Source organism: Dipodomys merriami, unplaced genomic scaffold (assembly GCF_024711535.1).
Source record: "Dipodomys merriami isolate MVZ:Mamm:240054 unplaced genomic scaffold, mDipMer1.0.p SCAF_10, whole genome shotgun sequence".
Lineage (NCBI taxonomy): Eukaryota > Metazoa > Chordata > Mammalia > Rodentia > Heteromyidae > Dipodomys > Dipodomys merriami.
This window is the reverse complement of record NW_027202271.1, coordinates 21,414,918-21,432,099: the sequence shown is the minus strand read 5'-3', so window position 1 is coordinate 21,432,099 and position 17,182 is coordinate 21,414,918. Positions and strand designations below refer to the sequence as shown.

At 54.9% G+C, this 17,182-nt stretch overlaps 1 protein-coding gene across 1 annotated transcript in view; it reads right to left on the bottom strand.

The window, feature by feature from the left end:
* Nucleotides 1-17,182, bottom strand: part of Lrp1 (LDL receptor related protein 1) — a 91,424-nt gene that overhangs the window by 3,373 nt on the left and 70,869 nt on the right. The window contains exons 49-79 of the mRNA XM_069987055.1: nt 17,026-17,175; nt 16,827-16,949; nt 16,384-16,500; nt 16,144-16,272; nt 15,741-15,863; nt 15,505-15,645; nt 15,230-15,420; nt 13,992-14,175; nt 13,755-13,840; nt 13,466-13,585; nt 12,792-12,979; nt 12,444-12,649; nt 11,766-11,954; nt 10,638-10,786; nt 10,141-10,234; nt 9,914-10,030; nt 9,434-9,553; nt 8,231-8,353; nt 7,960-8,085; nt 7,514-7,630; nt 6,429-6,535; nt 6,204-6,336; nt 5,325-5,444; nt 5,059-5,181; nt 4,557-4,697; nt 4,331-4,465; nt 3,929-4,048; nt 3,049-3,317; nt 1,075-1,253; nt 337-443; nt 76-192 (exon numbers count right to left, since the gene is read on the bottom strand). Coding sequence (XP_069843156.1) covers nt 76-192; nt 337-443; nt 1,075-1,253; nt 3,049-3,317; nt 3,929-4,048; nt 4,331-4,465; nt 4,557-4,697; nt 5,059-5,181; nt 5,325-5,444; nt 6,204-6,336; nt 6,429-6,535; nt 7,514-7,630; nt 7,960-8,085; nt 8,231-8,353; nt 9,434-9,553; nt 9,914-10,030; nt 10,141-10,234; nt 10,638-10,786; nt 11,766-11,954; nt 12,444-12,649; nt 12,792-12,979; nt 13,466-13,585; nt 13,755-13,840; nt 13,992-14,175; nt 15,230-15,420; nt 15,505-15,645; nt 15,741-15,863; nt 16,144-16,272; nt 16,384-16,500; nt 16,827-16,949; nt 17,026-17,175 — 4,344 coding nt within the window. The remainder of the gene's footprint in view (nt 1-75; nt 193-336; nt 444-1,074; nt 1,254-3,048; nt 3,318-3,928; nt 4,049-4,330; nt 4,466-4,556; nt 4,698-5,058; nt 5,182-5,324; nt 5,445-6,203; nt 6,337-6,428; nt 6,536-7,513; nt 7,631-7,959; nt 8,086-8,230; nt 8,354-9,433; nt 9,554-9,913; nt 10,031-10,140; nt 10,235-10,637; nt 10,787-11,765; nt 11,955-12,443; nt 12,650-12,791; nt 12,980-13,465; nt 13,586-13,754; nt 13,841-13,991; nt 14,176-15,229; nt 15,421-15,504; nt 15,646-15,740; nt 15,864-16,143; nt 16,273-16,383; nt 16,501-16,826; nt 16,950-17,025; nt 17,176-17,182) is intronic.

Sequence of the window (17,182 nt, the reverse complement as noted above, 5' to 3'; positions counted from 1 at the left end):
GGCCTCTGGACTCAGTGGGGAGGGTGGTAGGCTGGAGGCCAGTGGTAGGGACCCAGATTGCTGGTGAGTTCTGACCTCGTTTGCTGTCAGCGGCCACGATGGGGTCAGTGCCATTGAGCCGGATGCTGCCGATGACTGAAAGCTTGGCATCTGCCCAGTACAGCCGTTCATTGTGATAATCCACAGCCAGGCCTGAGGGGCACAGAATCCTGTGAGGGCCCAGCAATGCCTCGACATCCCTATCCCAATTGGCCTCTTCCCTCCACTGTGTTTAGGTGACTTTTGCAGCTAGGCTCAGAGCCTGCTCTTCCCTCACCCTGCCCCTGCCCCACAGACCTGTGGGCCACTGAATGTTGTCTTGCACGAGTGTCTCCCGAAGGGTCCCGTCCATGGCGGCTGTCTCAATCTTGGGGTGGTTCCCCCAGTCTGACCAGTACATGGTGCTGGGGAGGGAGAAGGTGTGGGAGTAGGTTGGACCTGAGGGCTAGAGGAGGCAGGCTGAGGTGTCACAGCGGGTGTCTAGGCTAGCTCAGGGGTTGCTGGGTTGTGGGAGAGACAGTCTCTGACCAGGGTATTAATCATCCATTCTAAAATCACTGTGTGCTGAGCCAGCAATGGCCTGAATGGGGAGAGTTGAGCAGAGGGGCTAGCCAGAACTAGGCTGCTCATGACAGCCAGCCAAGTAGAGGCCAGGTGCCTACCCGAACAGGTCTGGCTGAGAGTCCAAGGGTAGGGCAGCCAGGAAGCCACAAGCCTCAGGACTCTGGCCTCAGCTAATCTGAGGAAGAGCAAGCTTGTGGCCCACCCTGGGCCCCCTCCTCCCTCTCTCTCTTGCCAGTCCCGGGGCTTGAACTCAGGGCCTGGGCACTGTCATACTGTCCCTCAGCTTCTTTTGCTCAAGGCTAGCACTCTACCACTTGAGCTACAATGCCACTTCTGGCTTTCTCTGTTTATGTGGTACTGAGGAATCGAACCCAGGGCTTCATGCATGCTAGGTGAGCACTCTACCACTAAGCCACATTCCCAGCCCTCCTAGCATCACTCTAGATGCCTCCCCACAGGACTCTTGCTCACCCCCTCAGTGGGTCCACCACAATGGCATGGGGCTCGTCAATCATGCCTGAGATGAGCGTCTTGCGGTTCTCGCCCTTCATTTGTGCCACCTCAATCACATCTCGGCCTGAGTCAGTCCAGTACACATTCCCGGCCACCCAGTCAATGGCGATGCCCCTGGGCATCTTCAGCCCTGAAATCTGAATGAGAATCACATGTTCAGGAACCACTACCGTTTGTCTTCCTGTCCATTATCCCTGCCCCCTGGGTTTGCCTAGGAAAATGTCATTCCAGACAGATAGTTCCTAGGCTTTAAGGAGACCCGGCGGTCAGGCTTAGCGATTTCATATTTTGTCAGTCCTCACTTTAAAAAGTCTTGCAAGATAGGTATTATTATTTTTTTCAAATTAAGACAGGTATTATCATCATTGTTTTTCTTGTTGGAATCCCGGGCCTCACACACACTAGGCATATTCTCTTAACACTTGGCTACATCTCAACACAAGACAGGTATTCTCATTTTGTTTTCTTTTGGAAATATTAGGATTTGAATTCAGGGCCTCTAGCTTGCTAAACAGAGTTCTATCACGTAATCCATGTTCCCAGTCCATTTTTTTTTTTTTTTTTTTTTGCCGGCCCTGGGGCTTGAACTGTGGGCCTGGGTACTGTTCCTGAGCTTCTTTTTTTTTTTTTTTTAAATTTTTTTTTTTTTTTGGGTCCGGTCGTGGGGCCTGAACTCTGGGCCTGGGCGCTGTCCCTCAGCTCTTCAGCTCAAGACTAGTGCTCTACCACTTGAGCCACAGCGCCACTTCTGGCTTTTTTCTTTTTGCTTATGTGGTACTGAGGAATCGAACCCAGGGCCTCAGGCATGCAAGGCAAGCGCTCTACCACTGAGCCACCTTCCCAGCCCTGTTCCTGAGCTTCTTTTCCCGAAGATTATCATTCTACCACTTCTGGATTTTTCTGAGTAGTTTAATTGAGATAAGAGTTTCATGGACTTTCCTGCCCAAGCTGACTTTGAATCTTCATCCTTAGATCTCAGCCTCCTGAGTAGCTAGGATTACAGGGATGAGCCACTGGCACCTGACTAATTTTTTGCTAGGGACTTGAACTTCTGTCTTCCTGATCTGTATCTCCTGAGTAGCTAGGGTTACAGGCCACTGTAATGCCTGGCTCTCTTATTTTTTAAGTAAGCAATAAGTCTCAAAGAAGTTAAGTACATTCCAAGATGAACTAAGTGACAATCAGGAATTGAAGTGGGCTGTGATGCTGACAGCTGGTCTACCCTGGTGTCGTGGGCTGCCATGTGGCAGAACCACCTACAGGCAATTCTTTTCTTTTCTTTTCTTTTCTTTTGTCGGTCATAGGTCTTGACCTCTGGGCCTGGGTGCTGTCCCTCAGCTCTTCAGCTCAAGGCTAGCACTCTGCCACTTGAGCCATAGCGCCACTTCTGGTTTTCTGGTGGTTTATTGGAGATAAGAGTCTCACGAGCTGGGCACTGGTGGTTCACGCCTGTAATCCTAGCTACTCAGGAGGCTGAGATCTGAGGATCGCAGTTCAAAGCCAGCCTGGGCAGGAAATTCTGTGAGACTCTTACCTCCAATAAACCACTAGAAAAACCGAAAGTGGCGCTGTGGCTCAAGTAGTAGAGCACTCCCCTTGAGCTGAAGAGCTGAGGTACAGTACCCAGGCCCAGAGTTTAAGCCCCACAACCAACAACAACAACAACAAAATCTCACGGAGTTTCCTGCTAGGCTGGCTTTGAACTGCAATCCTCAGGTCTCAGCCTCCTGAGTAGCTAGAATTACAGGCGTGAGCCACCAGCGCCTGGCTTACCTACACGCAATTCTTTAGCTCTGTTGTCTGTGCCTCAGAACAGAATCCTGACTATTTCTGCCTTCCAGTCTCATGCTTTGTCTCCTCTCCGTGTCCTTTCCAAATGATTTGAACTGCCTATTCCATGGAGCTCTTGCAGCCACTGTGTCAGGCACTTACGTTGAGGTGGGTGACACCCCGGTCGATCTGTCTCCGGTGACGGTTGGAAGTGGTAGGAGGTGCAGCAGGTGGCAGACTTCTGTAGGAGATGGTGCCTGTGTGCCAGTTGGTCCAATAGACACGGCCGGCTTTGACGTGAACATCCATGGCATCAATGCGAACACTCTCATCACCCTGGAAGGCCTGCTCATAAGCAGAGTGGGGATGCCCAGGGAACAAGCTGCGGATCTCATTGTCATCAGCGATGTATAAGACCTGGTACTCAGAGCCTGGAGGTACAAGGGTTTGGATGTCAGATGGGGATAAGAGTTGGGGGCAGGAGGCCAGGACTAGGGGCTGGCATGTCGGATATGGGGCTGAGTGCTTGGAGGAAGATGCCCCTTAGCCTAGTGCCCTCCCCCCACCCTCAGCAATATGCTCAGTCACAATGACACCATCTGCTCCAGACAGAAGTGGGGACATAGCTTCCCATTGCCAGGCCTGAGGGCCTCAGCCCAAGCCTCTAAACATCCTCTTCTCCTCCCCAAGCTAATCTGGTATGACTCACTCCTTCTGCCCCTCCAGCCCCATCAGGACCCTGGATGGCATCACTTTACTCTGCTGTATTCTGTCTGGTCAGTGCTCAGAGGCGAACATGAATCTGGGGATGTATATGCATGGTATGGGGATGTGTGTGGGTATACATAGGCCCAGGAGCACACAGGGGCATGTGTGTAAACAGGTGTAAGCATGGTATGTGGGTACATGCGTGTGTGGACGTCTGCACACCGGCACATGGGAGGGGCAGGTATGAGATACATGTGAGGCACATTCCACTCCAGCTGGCCCCATTTCACATCCTGTCGCCTCGACCCCACCCCCTTCCCGTCCTCTCCTGTACCTTCAGCCTTGCAGGTGTTGTGTGTCTTCATGAAGTTGCGGGCACAGCTGCAGAGGTGGCCACCCTTGGTGTTGTTGCAGAGCTGCGAGCAGGTGCCAAAGCGTAGGCACTCATTGATGTCTAGGGATTACAGGGGAGGGTCATGGGGCGCCTGGCAGCTGGGGTTCCTACCCCTTCCCCATCCCCGATTTTTTTTGCGTACCAAGACTGGAGTTTAAACTCAGGGCCTGGGCACTGTCTCTGAGCTTTTTTTTTTGCTCAAGGCTAGTGCTCTACCGCTTGAGCCACAACTCCACTTCCAGCTCTTTGGTGGTGAATTGGACTTTCCTGTCCTAGCTAGCTGTGAGCTGTGATCCTCTGATCCCAGCCTCCTGAGCAGCCAGTACTGTCCCCCTTTCTCACCCTGGCACCCGGGCTGGCCCGGCACGGTGTGGAAGCCGGAGCGGCAGGCACAGTAGGCAGCTTTCTCAGTACGCACGCAGCGTGCCTCATCCCCACAGATGCTGGCATTGGTGGTGCAGCTGGTCAGTTTGGGGTCTGTGAGGGGACAGAAGTGGGTGGCCTCCGCTGAGTTCATCTTCCCTCAGAACCCCCAGCCCCCCACCCCGCACTGTGGGCCTGGTCCTACCGATTCTGCAGTCTTCCTCATCAGAGCCATCTCCACAGTCATCAAACATGTTGCAGCGCAGTGAGGAGGAGAGGCAGCGTTGGTTCCGGCACAGAAATTCCTTCTTGTCCTTGCAGTGGGCTGTCTGGGCTGTGGAGGGTTCTGGAGAGGGCAGGATTTTCAGACCCTGGCTACTGACCACAATGTTTTCTCCTCTCCCAGGAACCCACCCACAGACATGAATAGGTCCAGGCTTGGCTGCCTGCAAGCCTACAGGGACCATCTGGTTAAACATTTAGATTCTCAGCCTCTTCCTGCAAACTGATGGCCTCGGGAAGCTTCCAGTGCCTTCTCCAGAGGCTCCTCTCTCCCAGTAAAAGGTCCTGTCACTTGGTAATGGGTCTTCCCTTGCCAGGGTGGGTCTACTCCCAAGCTGCAGCTCCCACTGGTCTACTGACCCCTTGTGCAGACTCCCCCTCCCCACGAGGCCCACCAGGCTCTCCTTCCCTGGCCCCCTGCTCACCACAGTCCTCTTCATCAGTCCCATCACCACAGTTGTCCGTGCCATCGCACTGGCGCCCGATCCACAGGCACACACGGTCATTTTTACAACGGAAGGGTCGGTTGGGAGGGCACACAAACCGGGCTGTAGTGGCCAGGAGGAGAGAATTAGAATCAGCCTTGAGGATGGGGGCAGGGGGGGACAGCCAGCCACTGGGGAGCAGGTGAGCCCCACCCCTTTTATGTAGCTGTGCCCTCATCCGGGAGCCCCAGCCCAGCCCATCTTACCACACTCCTCGGGGTTCTCATCTGAGTTGTCCCCGCAGTCGTCCTCGCCATCGCACTTCCAGGCCAATGGTTTACACAGTGTGTTGTTGCACTGGAACTCATCCAAGGGGCAGGTCCGCACTGGGCGCCAGCAGGAGCGAACAGGGACAGAGCCATGAGTCACAGGCCCAGGCTAATCGCCCTATCCCCCCCTCCATAGGTGGGGGCTGAGGCCCAGGGTGGTCAGCAGGGAAACAGTGGGGAGGGGTTGTGCAGAAATGCCTCCTTTTTGGTGTCAGGGGTGGAGAGGCCATTGTGAGCAGAATCCGAGAGGCTCTGAAAGGGGTGTTCTCGGGTGGAGGTGGCAGGCCGTGCACTGGGCTTTTTGTGGTTCCCCAGAAGGTACAGAGGGGCAGCCATGGGTAGATGACCTTCTTAGCTTTAGCCAGAGAGCCTGTCCCCAGAGTTGGAGGTCCCTGCTCTAAGCTTTAGACTTCTGTCTTGCCAGCCTTCACACTGTCCCCTCTGAGTGCTGAACTGGGGCTGGTGTGTGTGTGTGTGTGTGTGTGTGTGTGTGTGTGTGTGTGTGTGTGTGTGTGTGTGTGTGTGTGTGTGTGTGTGTGTGTGTGTGTGTGTGTGTGTGTGTGTGTGTGTGTCCCACTGCTTGGGTGGCATTTTGGCTCCTTGAGAAGATGCCACCAGGCAGAACACAGTCTACACAAAAAGGGACCTAATGGCCTGGAGCCTTGCTTATGGCAACATCCCCAGTACCTAGGACCATGCCTGGCATGTGGTAAATGCTCGGTGTTTGTTGCAGTGAACACAGGAAGGACAAGAATCGGGGGACAACTGGTGGCACGATGGAGGGGGGTCTGGGGAAGCCAGGCTGGAGGGTCTCACCGCCAGTGCCGCATGCTTCCTCATCACTGCCGTCCATGCAGTCGGCGTCCGCGTCACAGCGCCAACGTAGAGGGATGCAATGCCCGCTCTTGCACTGGAACTGGTCCATGTCACAGCGGGGGCTGCAGTCTTTCTGTGGGCATGGGAGCCAGCAGCCTGGTCAGGTCCAGACAGCTCCAGAGCCCTGTCCTACCTAATTCTCCCGAACCCATCCTCCTGCCCCACCTCATCTGAGCCATCGGCACAGTCATGATCCCCATCGCACTTCCAGCGTCCAGCGATGCAGCGGCCATTGGCACAGGAGAATTCGCTCTCAGAGCAGGGCCGAGGGGCTGGGGAGGCACAAGGGAAAGATAGGCCCCAGCAGAGTGGGCACAGGGACTCAGTCCTCAGGGCATTTCTAGCTCTTAGAAGGATACTATTGACAGTTACATTGTGGCCCAGGCAAAAAGTAAGATCTTCATCTCCACAAAAATAAGCTAGGTAAAGTGGTACTTGTCTGTAATCTCAGCTATATAGGGGAACAAGAAGGGAGACTGTCATTCAGACCATCCTGGGATGGCGGGAGGGCCGGGGGAGGGGGAGAAAGCAAGGTTCTAGCTGAAAATGTCTAAAGCAAAAAGGCTGGCGGAATGGCTCAAGTGATAGAGCCTCTACCAGTTCAAAGCCTAATTATCCCCCCCCCCCATAGTGATATGCCTGAGTCCAAAGCATATCTTTGAGCCTCTGAATGTCACAGCTAACTGGCATAACAATCAAGATGCTCAATCAACCCAGGACCACCAACTTGGTGCCCTCATGGGACTGGTCAAGCAATGCGGGGAGGGGGTTTGCTTACACTTACCCTACACATGGGGACAGAGACAGAAGGGGCCTGGGTTCCTAGTCCTGCCCTCAGGACAGGTTGTATATGGGGAGGGAAGGGAGGGACAAGAGCACTAAGACAAGCACTGGGTCTGGGACAGTGAAGGATGATGGGCAGAGGCACAGTACAGGGATGGGTGGGTTCTGGGGCAGAGGCAAGGGTGTGGCGGGAGCAGGGCACATCAGAGACACCTACCTCTGCAACCCCAGGAGGACAGTGTGAAAATGGAGAAAAACATGAGATGAGGTGAAATGGCACAAACTCAAGTACACGACATGGAGTGGGGTGGGGTGAGGTGGGAGGGGCTCTTGCACCCCTGGCCTGGAAGGAGGCCCCTTGTTCTAGCCCAGCATGGCAGCAGGAGGGACAGGAGGGCTGGGGAGGCAGGCGCCAGGGCTGGGGAAGGGCATGTGTTGGGCGGGGCGGGGCGGGATGAAAGACATACTGCAGCTCTCCTCGTCTGAGTTGTCCCCACAGTCATTGTCATAGTCGCACTGCCAGCGTCCTGGCACGCAGCGGTTGTTTTTGCAGCGAAACTGGTACGGCTCACAGGTGCGCTCATCTGGGGGAGGTAGATGTTGGGGAATAATCAGGGCATCACAGCCTGAGGAGTCAGCTGGGGAGCACAGACAGTGGTCTGACAGGTGGGTCTCCGGGAGGGTTTGGGGGCAGGAGATATGGTGTGTAGGAAAGGCAGCTGCGGGGAGGCCCTCTAGAAGCTTCCACACAGGTATGTGCTGAGGTGTGGCTGAGGGGCAGGGACTAGAGAAGTAGGATGTGCTGGGCGCAAGAACCCTGCACTGGGGCCTTCCCGGTCAGCACAGATCCCAGCCACTGAATGCCATGCTACCCTCTAACCCTTAGATCGCCTTCTCTGAGGGGTGGGCTCACCACACTCTTCCTTGGGCTCATCTGAACCATCTCCACAATCATCCTCTCCGTCACACTTCCAGCGAGCTGGGATGCAGCGACCCGAGTCCTTGCAGCGGAATTCATCTACTCCACAGGTCATCTGGGCTGCAGGATTGTGGGCACAGGTAAGGAAGAGCTTCTCCAGAAGCGGCTGCATGGGGGGTGGAGGGCGTGCAAGCCAAGGAAGGGGTGCTGGCAGCCGTGGACACTAACTGGGAAGATGGGCTCCAAGGGGAACCGGGCAACTCACTGCAGTTGGCGGGCTCGTCACTGCCATCCACACAGTCATTGTCCCTGTCACAGACCCAGACACGGGGGATGCAGCGCTTGGTGATAGAGCACTGGAACTGGTTGGGGGCACAGGTCACCTCAGCTGCAGGGTGGAAAAAGAGAATGAGGATGGCATTCCTATTTCCTTCAGCTCAGGATCACCAGCTTCCTCTTCCACAGCTGGCCCTGGTCTCTAATTTTGGTGCTTTCTGCTTCTGCTTCTAGATCTTCAGTTTCTCTATGACACGCATTGTTTGCGTGTATATTTGTATGTGGTGTGTGTGTGTGTGTGTGTGTGTGTGTGTGTGTGTGTGTGTGTGTGTGTGTGTGTGTGTGTGTTGGCACTGGGGCTTGAACTTGGGGCTTGTGCACTGTCCCTTAGCTTTTTTGCTCAACGCTAGCACTCCATCACTTGAGCCACACATCCACTTCCAACTTTGTACTGGCCAACTGGAGATAAGAATCTCATGGACTTTTCTGTCCAACACTGGCTGTGAACCTCAATCCTCAGATCTCAGCCTCCTGAGTAGCTAGAATTATAGGTGTGAGCCACCAGTGCCCAGTAAGCATGATGCTTTTTCTCTTTTTAATTTTTTGTCCTGGGCCTTGAACTCTGGACCTGTGTGCTATCCCTAAATTCCTTTTGCTCAAGGCTAGCACTTTACTACTTGAGCTACAGCACCACTTCTGGCTTTTTCTGTGATTAATTGGAGATAAGACTCTTATGGACTTTTCTGGTTAGACTGGCTTCAACCATGATCCTCAAATCTCAGCCTCCAGATTAGCTAGGATTATAGGCATCAGCCACTGGCACCTGACACAGGATGCTTTTTTTTTTTCCATTTTCTTTTTCTGCTGGTCATGGGGCCTGAACTCTAGGCCTCAGCGCTGTCCCTCAGCTCGTCAGCTCAAGGCTAGTGCTCTACCACTTGAGCCACAGCACCACTTCCAGCTTTTTTCTGCTTATGATGCTGAGGAATCAAACCCAGGGCCTCATGCATGCAAGGCAAGCACCGAGCCACATTCCCAGCCTACATAATGCTTTTTATAAACATCAGGTTTGCCTGATGTAATCTGCACCTTCCTAATACAATAAACAGAGCGCTTCTAGAAGTGGTGAGGCGTGCATGGTGTCCCTGCCCGCTGGCCAACACCAGGCCCTCCTGTGGCCTCTGGCACTTACGGCAGTCCCTCTCATCCTCGCCGTCCCCGCAGTTGTCCTGCCCGTTGCAGCGGAAGATGCCGGGAATACAGCGGTTGGTGTTGGTACACTTGAACTGACTGGGCAAGCACACATGGATGTCTGGGGGTTGGAAGAGAGGAGGTGACTAATGGAAGATGGAGGGCTCAGGGACAAGGAGGGGCCCACCCCTTCAGCGGGGGAAATGGGGGCTTCAAGCTCCAAGAATCCAGCCTGGAGAGAAAGCAGCCCCAGGCTGGAGCTTCCTTTCACTCTCTCATTCTCTCTCGTTCCTTCTCAATCTCTCTTCTCTCTCTCCTCTGTCTCCCTGTCTCTCTTTCACCCATCTCTTTTATGCTTCTGGGCTTCGAACTAAGGGCCTGGAGCTTGCTAGGCAGGCACTACTACTTAAGCCACATCACCAGCCACTTCCTTGTTCCTGACAACTCGTCCTGGGGAGTGAGGGGCTGGGCAGCCCCTTACCGCAGTTGGCTTCATCACTGTTGTCCTGGCAGTCATTGTCCCCATCACAGATGAAGGCAGGGTTTGTGCAAATGCCTGTGGAGCACTGGAACTGTCCTGGGCGGCATTTGAACTCCGCTGTGGGGGAGGGGAGGCTCGGGTCAGAAGAGTTGGGGGTGAGCAAGGTAGCAGAGCCTCTTCCTGGCAGCGAGTAAGTACTCTGTGCCACCCACACCCTGGGCACTCACGGCAGTCTGGGGGCTCGTCTGAGTGGTCCCCGCAGTCATCCTCGGTGTCACATTTCCACCAGAAGGGGATGCACTTGTCATTCTTGCATACAAACTGGAGGGCAGGTGGGGAGAGGGGTTGGTGGGGGGACTGGGGAACTCAGACGCTTCTCTTCTGAGTGGGTTAGGACATTTCAAGGAAGTTTTTGGGGTAGGCAGAGCTGGATGGGAAAGGGGAGGCTGTGATGAAGGCGGGAAGGCTAGGCAAGAGGGTATCTGTGGGGAGTTGGGGCTTGGAGGATTGGTAGGTCACAGTTGGGGTGTAGAGGTGTCTGTGTGTAGTGGCAAGTGTATGAGTATTGCTGTGGGGAGACAAGAGGTAGGAGTGTTAGCATGGGAAATGATGTGTGGAGACGTTAGAGTGGGTGTTGGGGACCAAGAAGGATTGAGGGTACTGGTGTGAGGGGATCAAGGAGAAGGTACTGGCAAATGGGGGGGGGTGCAGAGGAGGGTCTCACCTGGCTTGCAGTGCAGTTGGACACACAGGTACGCCCATCACCACCCAGGTAGAAGTTGGTGGGGCAGGCACATTTGTGACCACCGCCAGGGGAGAGCAGGCACAGGTTGCTGCAGCCACCGTTGTTGACTTTGCAGGGGTGATTGGGCACTGCCAGGGAAAGAGTAGGTAAGGGGCATCTCACTGTGCCTGGCTTATGATTTGCTGGCTGCTGGCTTCCAGCAGCATGGGCAGAACTTTCTGGGAATGGTTTGTTTCCATCCCTTCCCTTCCCTTCCCTTCCCTTCCCCTTTCTTTCTTTCTTTCTTTCTTTCTTTCTTTCTTTCTTTCTTTCTTTCTTTCTTTCTTTCTTTCTTTCTCTCTCTCTTTCTTTTTTCTTTCTTTCCCTTCCCTCCTTCCTCCCCCCCACCTCCCTTCCTCCTTCCTTCTTTCTTTCTTCTTCCTTTTTTGTTGATGTGGGGCTTGAACTCAGGCCTGGGCACTGTCCTTGAGCTCTTTTGCTCAAGACTAAACTCTACCACTTTGAGCTACAACACCACTTTGGTTTTTCTGGTGGTTAATTGGAGATCTGAGTCTCATGGACTTTCCTGCCTGGGTGAGCTTCAGATCATTATATTCAGATCTCAGCCTGTTAAGTAGCTAGGATTACAGACATGAGCCACTGGCCCCGGCTGGGAATGCTTTCTTATCTTCTGAAGGCTGCCTGGCCCCTCTATCCTGGACAGAGGGGACCCAATCCTGATTTTTCAGGGGACTCAAAGTCTAAGGGAGGAGAGGACCCTATCCAAGCTTCAGGCGAGGCCTGAACTCACACCTTCTGACATCTGTGCCTTCCCTCAATATCCTCTGACTTCCTTCTGTGACCTGCCTCAGCCATTTATAACCAGACTTGCCCTTCTCTGGGCTCCCTAACTGGCTTCATGGCCTTGCTGCCAGGAGACTCCAGGTTGGACTTGGGCTGGGCTAATTATACTAGGTCTCTACCTTCTGGAATCTTATGGTGCCTAGCAATGATGCTTAGTCAATGCTGGGGAGAGGATGAGCAGGAATTCCCACGGAGACTGCATCTGATCCCTATTAACTCCCCACACACCCTGGGGACCATGGTGCTCACTGCTCGCCCACTTACCATCTGGTTGGCGCAGGGCGTGGAAGACATGCAGGTCCATGGGCCGGTGCAGGGTGCTGATGAGGAGTGTCTTATTGGCCCCTGTGGTTTTGTGGGCTCGGTTGATGGATTTTGTCTCCCAGTCAGTCCAGTAGACATAGTCCTCAAACAGAGTCAGGGCAAAGATGTGTGGGATGTCTTGGCTTAGCACTGGAGGGCAGGGGACAGATACAGCAGCAGTTAAGTACCAAGTGCCATTGGGATGACTTGCCTACTTGACTTCCTTAACTTCACCACAACCCTGAGAGGGGTGCATGAATAGCATTTTCAGATGGTTCTGGGGCTGCCCAAGGTCACACAGCTAACAAGAGGCTGGCTGTCCAACAGCAAGTTCTTGCTCTACAATAATATTCAGTTCTTTTAAGTAGGGTGCATCTTGGTTCTGTGGCCCCAGGCCTCCTGCATCCCCCTCCCCCCAGCCATCACCCTGGATCTATCTTTGGCTTCCTAGGGAGTTGGGTAGTAGCCTCAGGCCTTGACCCATCCAGGGGAAGCACCCAGGATACTCTGAACTCCCATGCACCGGGGCTTGGTATGCTTCTATCATGTCCTCTTGTCCTAAAAACCTGATCCACTGTAACTTCAGACCTATATCCCCTAAGCCCTTCCATACTGGGACAGCCTCAGTGGTATACTAACCAACATGGCGATTGGAGCCATCCAGGCTGGCAAATTCAATGTAGTCCTCACGGGCATCAGCCCAATAGATGCGCTCGGTGACATAGTCTAGAGTCAGGCCATTGGGCCACGTGATCTTTGTGTCTACAATGACACTGCGACCAGATCCATCCATGCCGATCCGGCCTATCAGGGAGTGGTCACCCCAGTCTGTCCAGTACAGGTACCTGGCAGTGGGGTGCACAGTGAGCCCCAAGAAATTTCATGACTGATGCCACCAGGAGCCGACAGAGAAGCTGGGCTCCGATGACTGAGGGTACAACCTGCTTGCAGGGATTTCTCCCCACCCCCAACTCCTGGCCCACATACCCATTCTGCACATCCACCACCAGAGCTCTGGGCTCACGGAGACCAGAGCTGACCAGAACTGTTCGATAGGCCCCGTTGAGCTTGGACACCTCGATGGTATCTCGGCCTTTGTCACACCAGTACAGGTTGCCGCCCACCCAGTCCACAGCCAGCCCATCTGGGTTACTGAGGCCTGTCCGATGCAGCACCTATAGGTAGGGACAGGCAAAGAGGAGTTCTGGGTGGGATCTTCACCATCTCTCAGGTCCTGCTACCTCCCTTTCTCTGCCTTATTTGGAGAAAAATGGATGCCCAGCCACGAAGTTGGTACAACCAGGTGTTCCAGAAAAGGGTCTCTGGACACTTTGGGACACCTAAGCCACCTCTGTGGCCTGAAGCAGAGAGGTGAGACCTAAGGGGGACTATCTGATGACTGGGGGGGGGTGTCCTGGGGAGGCAGCAAGTGGGAGGGCCAGAGAAGTCGCCTTGTCCCTGTGTGTGGAGGAGGAAGAAGCTAGACAGAGCAGAATCCTAGTGGCTCAGTGGCAAGGGGGATAAAGAAAGAGTTTCAGCAGGTAGGTGGGGACAAGGAATTACCTCACAGCAGGGAGCCGTTGGGGAAGGGGTGTGGGGTTGCATCTGTCCCCCCTCCCTCTCCAGGTGTCAGCAAGACAGGGGCTGCTGCTGTGCCTCACCTGCACATTGCTTCCATTAAGGTGCATCCTCCGGATCATGCTGCCCTGGGTTGTTACGTCCGTCCAGTAAATCATCTGCTCTCGGTAGTCGAAGTCCAAGGCAACAGCGTTGTTCAGGCCCTAGATTTGGGGGTTAGGGGAATTGGAAGTCAGCTGGAAGCAGGGGCATATTTGCTTCTGGGGACAGATGTTGGTGGGGCATGCTAGAAAGGCAGTAGGGCAAGACCATGGGCCCAGACAGAGAATCTGGGGGCAGCATCAGGGGTTAGGAGGGCCTGGGCTTTGGCACCTGTTTAAGCAGTGTGTAATTGGAGCCATCCAGGTTGAGCTTGCGCAGGTAGTACCGGTTGGCAAAGATGAGAAAAGGTTCCTCATCTGGAAGCAGAGAATCCTGGCTCAGCTCCGGGCTGGGCACAGTGTAGCAGCCCTAGCTTACCCCGCCTATCTTGAGCACTGTTGTTCCAGCCCTCCCTGGGAAGTTCCCAGCTGCGTGGGCCATCTTGTACCCTCCGACCGCCTATCTCACCAGTCACAGCTTTGCAGCTGTGGGGGTCACCGCCGCGTGGGGCATAGCCCTCCACGCACAGACACTTGTAGCTGCCGTGGGTGTTGATGCAGAGCTGGCTGCAGGGGAAGGTGGTGCTGCACTCATCCACATCGGCACATGTTCGGCCGTCATCCTTCAGCCGGAAGCCAGGGCGGCAGCGACACTGTGGGCACAGGGATCTTAAGACTGGGGACGTGATAGGGGTTTGGGCCTTCCCTCCCTGGAGACTAGGGGCCAGGGGCTCTCTTGACTCACCTGACTATGGCAGGCAGTACACAGGTACTGTGCTCACCCAACCAGCAGTGTACCCTTGTGTCCATGGGAACCACATGGTGATGGTGACATTCAGAGTTTGATGTTCAGACCTCCCCCCTGTCTCATGAGTGGTGCCAGACAGAGCTGTGCATGCTTTCCTCAAAATGCTTTTTCTTTTTCTTTTCCCTTTCTTCCCTTTCCCTTTGCTTCCTTCCTTCCCTTTCTTGCACTGGTACTGGGGCTCGAACTTAGGGTCTCATGCTCTCATTAGGCTTTTTCCCTCAAGCCTGGCACTCTACCTCGTGAGCTAATCCTCCACTTACAGCTCTTTTGCTGATTCATTGGAGATAAGAATCTCATGGGCTTTTCTGTCTGGTCTGGCTTCAAACCTCAATCCTCAGATCTCAGTGTTCTGAGTAGCTAGGATTACAGGCGTGAGACATCAGTGCCCAGCTCAACACACTATCTTCATGTGGTTATTATTCTACCTTGGAGCTGCTTCCCCTCGGACCCCTCTGCAGATCCCCTCCTCCTCTTGCCCCTTTCTTAAGTTCAGAATGGGCTCAGGTCTTGAACCTCCTCTGGGAGACCTATAACTCACTTTCTTGGGGATCAGATTGAGAGTCATCTGGATGGATTTAAAGAGCTGCTCTCCCTCCTGGCTGGGCCTCTCCCTTGAACTCCAGACCTGTAACTCTGCCTCTTTCACCTCCTCCCTCTCTACTCTCATAGCTCTGCCCTTATCTGTCAGCAAACCCTTCCAGATAGACGCAGAACCTAACCCGGCAGAGGCTGGTGTCTGTTTCCTGCTAGATCCCCAGAGTATGAGACACTGCCTAACAGTGTAGGTGTTCCATAAAGGCTTGATGAATGAATGAATAAGGGAATGAATCAATGAGGGTGGAGCAAGGCACGTGGGCAGGGCTGTGGTATGGAAGCGCCCACCTCAAGGCCAGGCATACCTTGAAACCGATCTTGAGGTCCTCGCAGTCCTGGCTACAGCCACTGAGCTTGCGGCTGAGACACTCATTGACGTGGCAGCCACGCTCATCCGAGCCGTCCCCGCAGTCATCCTGGCCATTGCAGAGCAGCACCTCGGCCACGCAGCGCCCACTGCTGCACAGGAACTGCGAGGAGGCGTTGCACTTGTGCTCTGGGGAGGAGGCGCAAGCAGGTCAGCGGGGTCACAGGCAGTCCGAGGGAAGGGGGAGAGAAGGGAGCGACCCTTGGGGCCCACCTGGGCTGGTGCAGTGTGGATTTTTGGGAGCCTCGTCGCTCTGGTCGTGGCAGTCATTCTCACCATCACACTCCCACTGTCGAGAGCTCAGACACCGGCCATTAGCACAGCGGAACTCATTGGGGCCACAGGTTGGGTACTCTGGGGGGAGGAGGGATGGTGAGCTAGTTGTCCCCAACACCACCCAAACAGGACCAACAGCTGGGCCCCACCTCCCACTGCAGCCCCAGGCTCACCACACTCAGGGGACTCATCGGAGCCATCCGCACAGTCCCGGTCATGGTCACATACAAAGTGCTTGGGGATGCACTGGCGATTTTGGCACATGAACTCCCGATCATCGCAGGTGCTGTTGTACACTGGGGAAGCAGGTAGATGGCCCTCACCCTTGCCCTGCCCCTGCCCGGGCTACCAGTTGCTGAACATCTCCCTGCTCTCCTCCCACCCCAGTTAAGCCTCTTGGGGTTAAGACTTGGGACAGAATGGGCAGAGCACAACATGGGGAGTGTGGACAGCGGAACTGCAGCTCTGGCTCGGTGTAACTACCACTGTGAGTGACTTCCTCTCCTAGACCTTAGTCTGCAGAGCGAGACTGTGGCTGGCTATTGCCTGTCACATCTCCCAGCCCTTGTCACTCACAGCAGCCGGCTGCAACGCTCTCATCAGCGCCGTCCGCACAATCCTTGTCACCATCACAGAGCCAGCGCTCGGGGACGCACACGTGGGTGCCCGGGCAGGAGAAGGAGGAGGGGCCGCACGTCTTCCCTTCTGTGGAGGGAACAGGGAGCCACTGAGGGTCTGTGGTGGCTGGCAGGGTGCGTCTAGGGGGATGCCCCTTTCTGGAACACCTCCCCCAGCCTGTCCCTGGCCACCCCTCACCACAATGAGCCGCCTCATCCGAGCCGTCTCCGCAGTCGTCACTGCCGTCACACAGCCACTGCTTGGAGATACAGCGATGGTTCTGGCACTCAAACTGGGCCTCTGAACAGAACTTGTCTGAGGAAATCAGAAGATTCGGTCAGATGGTAGGGGTGAGGTGAGTGGCCAGATACTCAGTTGGACAGGACAATGCCACAGGAAGGACACTTGAGACATGTATGGCATCCCTGGGGAGGGGAGGCCTCCGCAGGAGCTGGAGAAATAGCCTGTTTCTGGGTCTGAGAGCATGAGGCATGATGGAGGGCTTTGGTGCCCTTCTCCACAAAGGGTGATCCCAGGAAGACTGCCGTGGAGCCTGGATAGGGTCTTGGGGTTATGGTGAAGCCCCTGGCTATAGGAGTTCTGGGCTTTAGTTTGGCAAGCCGGGTGCTCTGGCTACTCACTGCAGTGGGACTCATCCTCGCCGTGTTCACAGTCATCCTCCTTGTCACACGTCCAGCTCATGGGGATGCAGCGCCCACTGGGGCAGGCAAAGTAATTGAGGGGGCATCGGGGGCGCTTTACACCTGAGGAACGATGGCAGTGTGAGGGCGCTGCCAGCCTGGGAGCCTGCCACCCACCATGCAGCTGCTCCTGGCTGACCTGGGCAGTCTCGCTCATCGCTGTAGTCCCCGCAGTCATTGGCACCATCGCACACCCAGCTGGGGGCGTAGCAGAGGGAGGTCCGCTCGCAGGGCTGGAAGAGCACACCTTTCACACCCAGGCGGAAGTAGCTGCTGCAGTCAGTGGCACCTGGTGG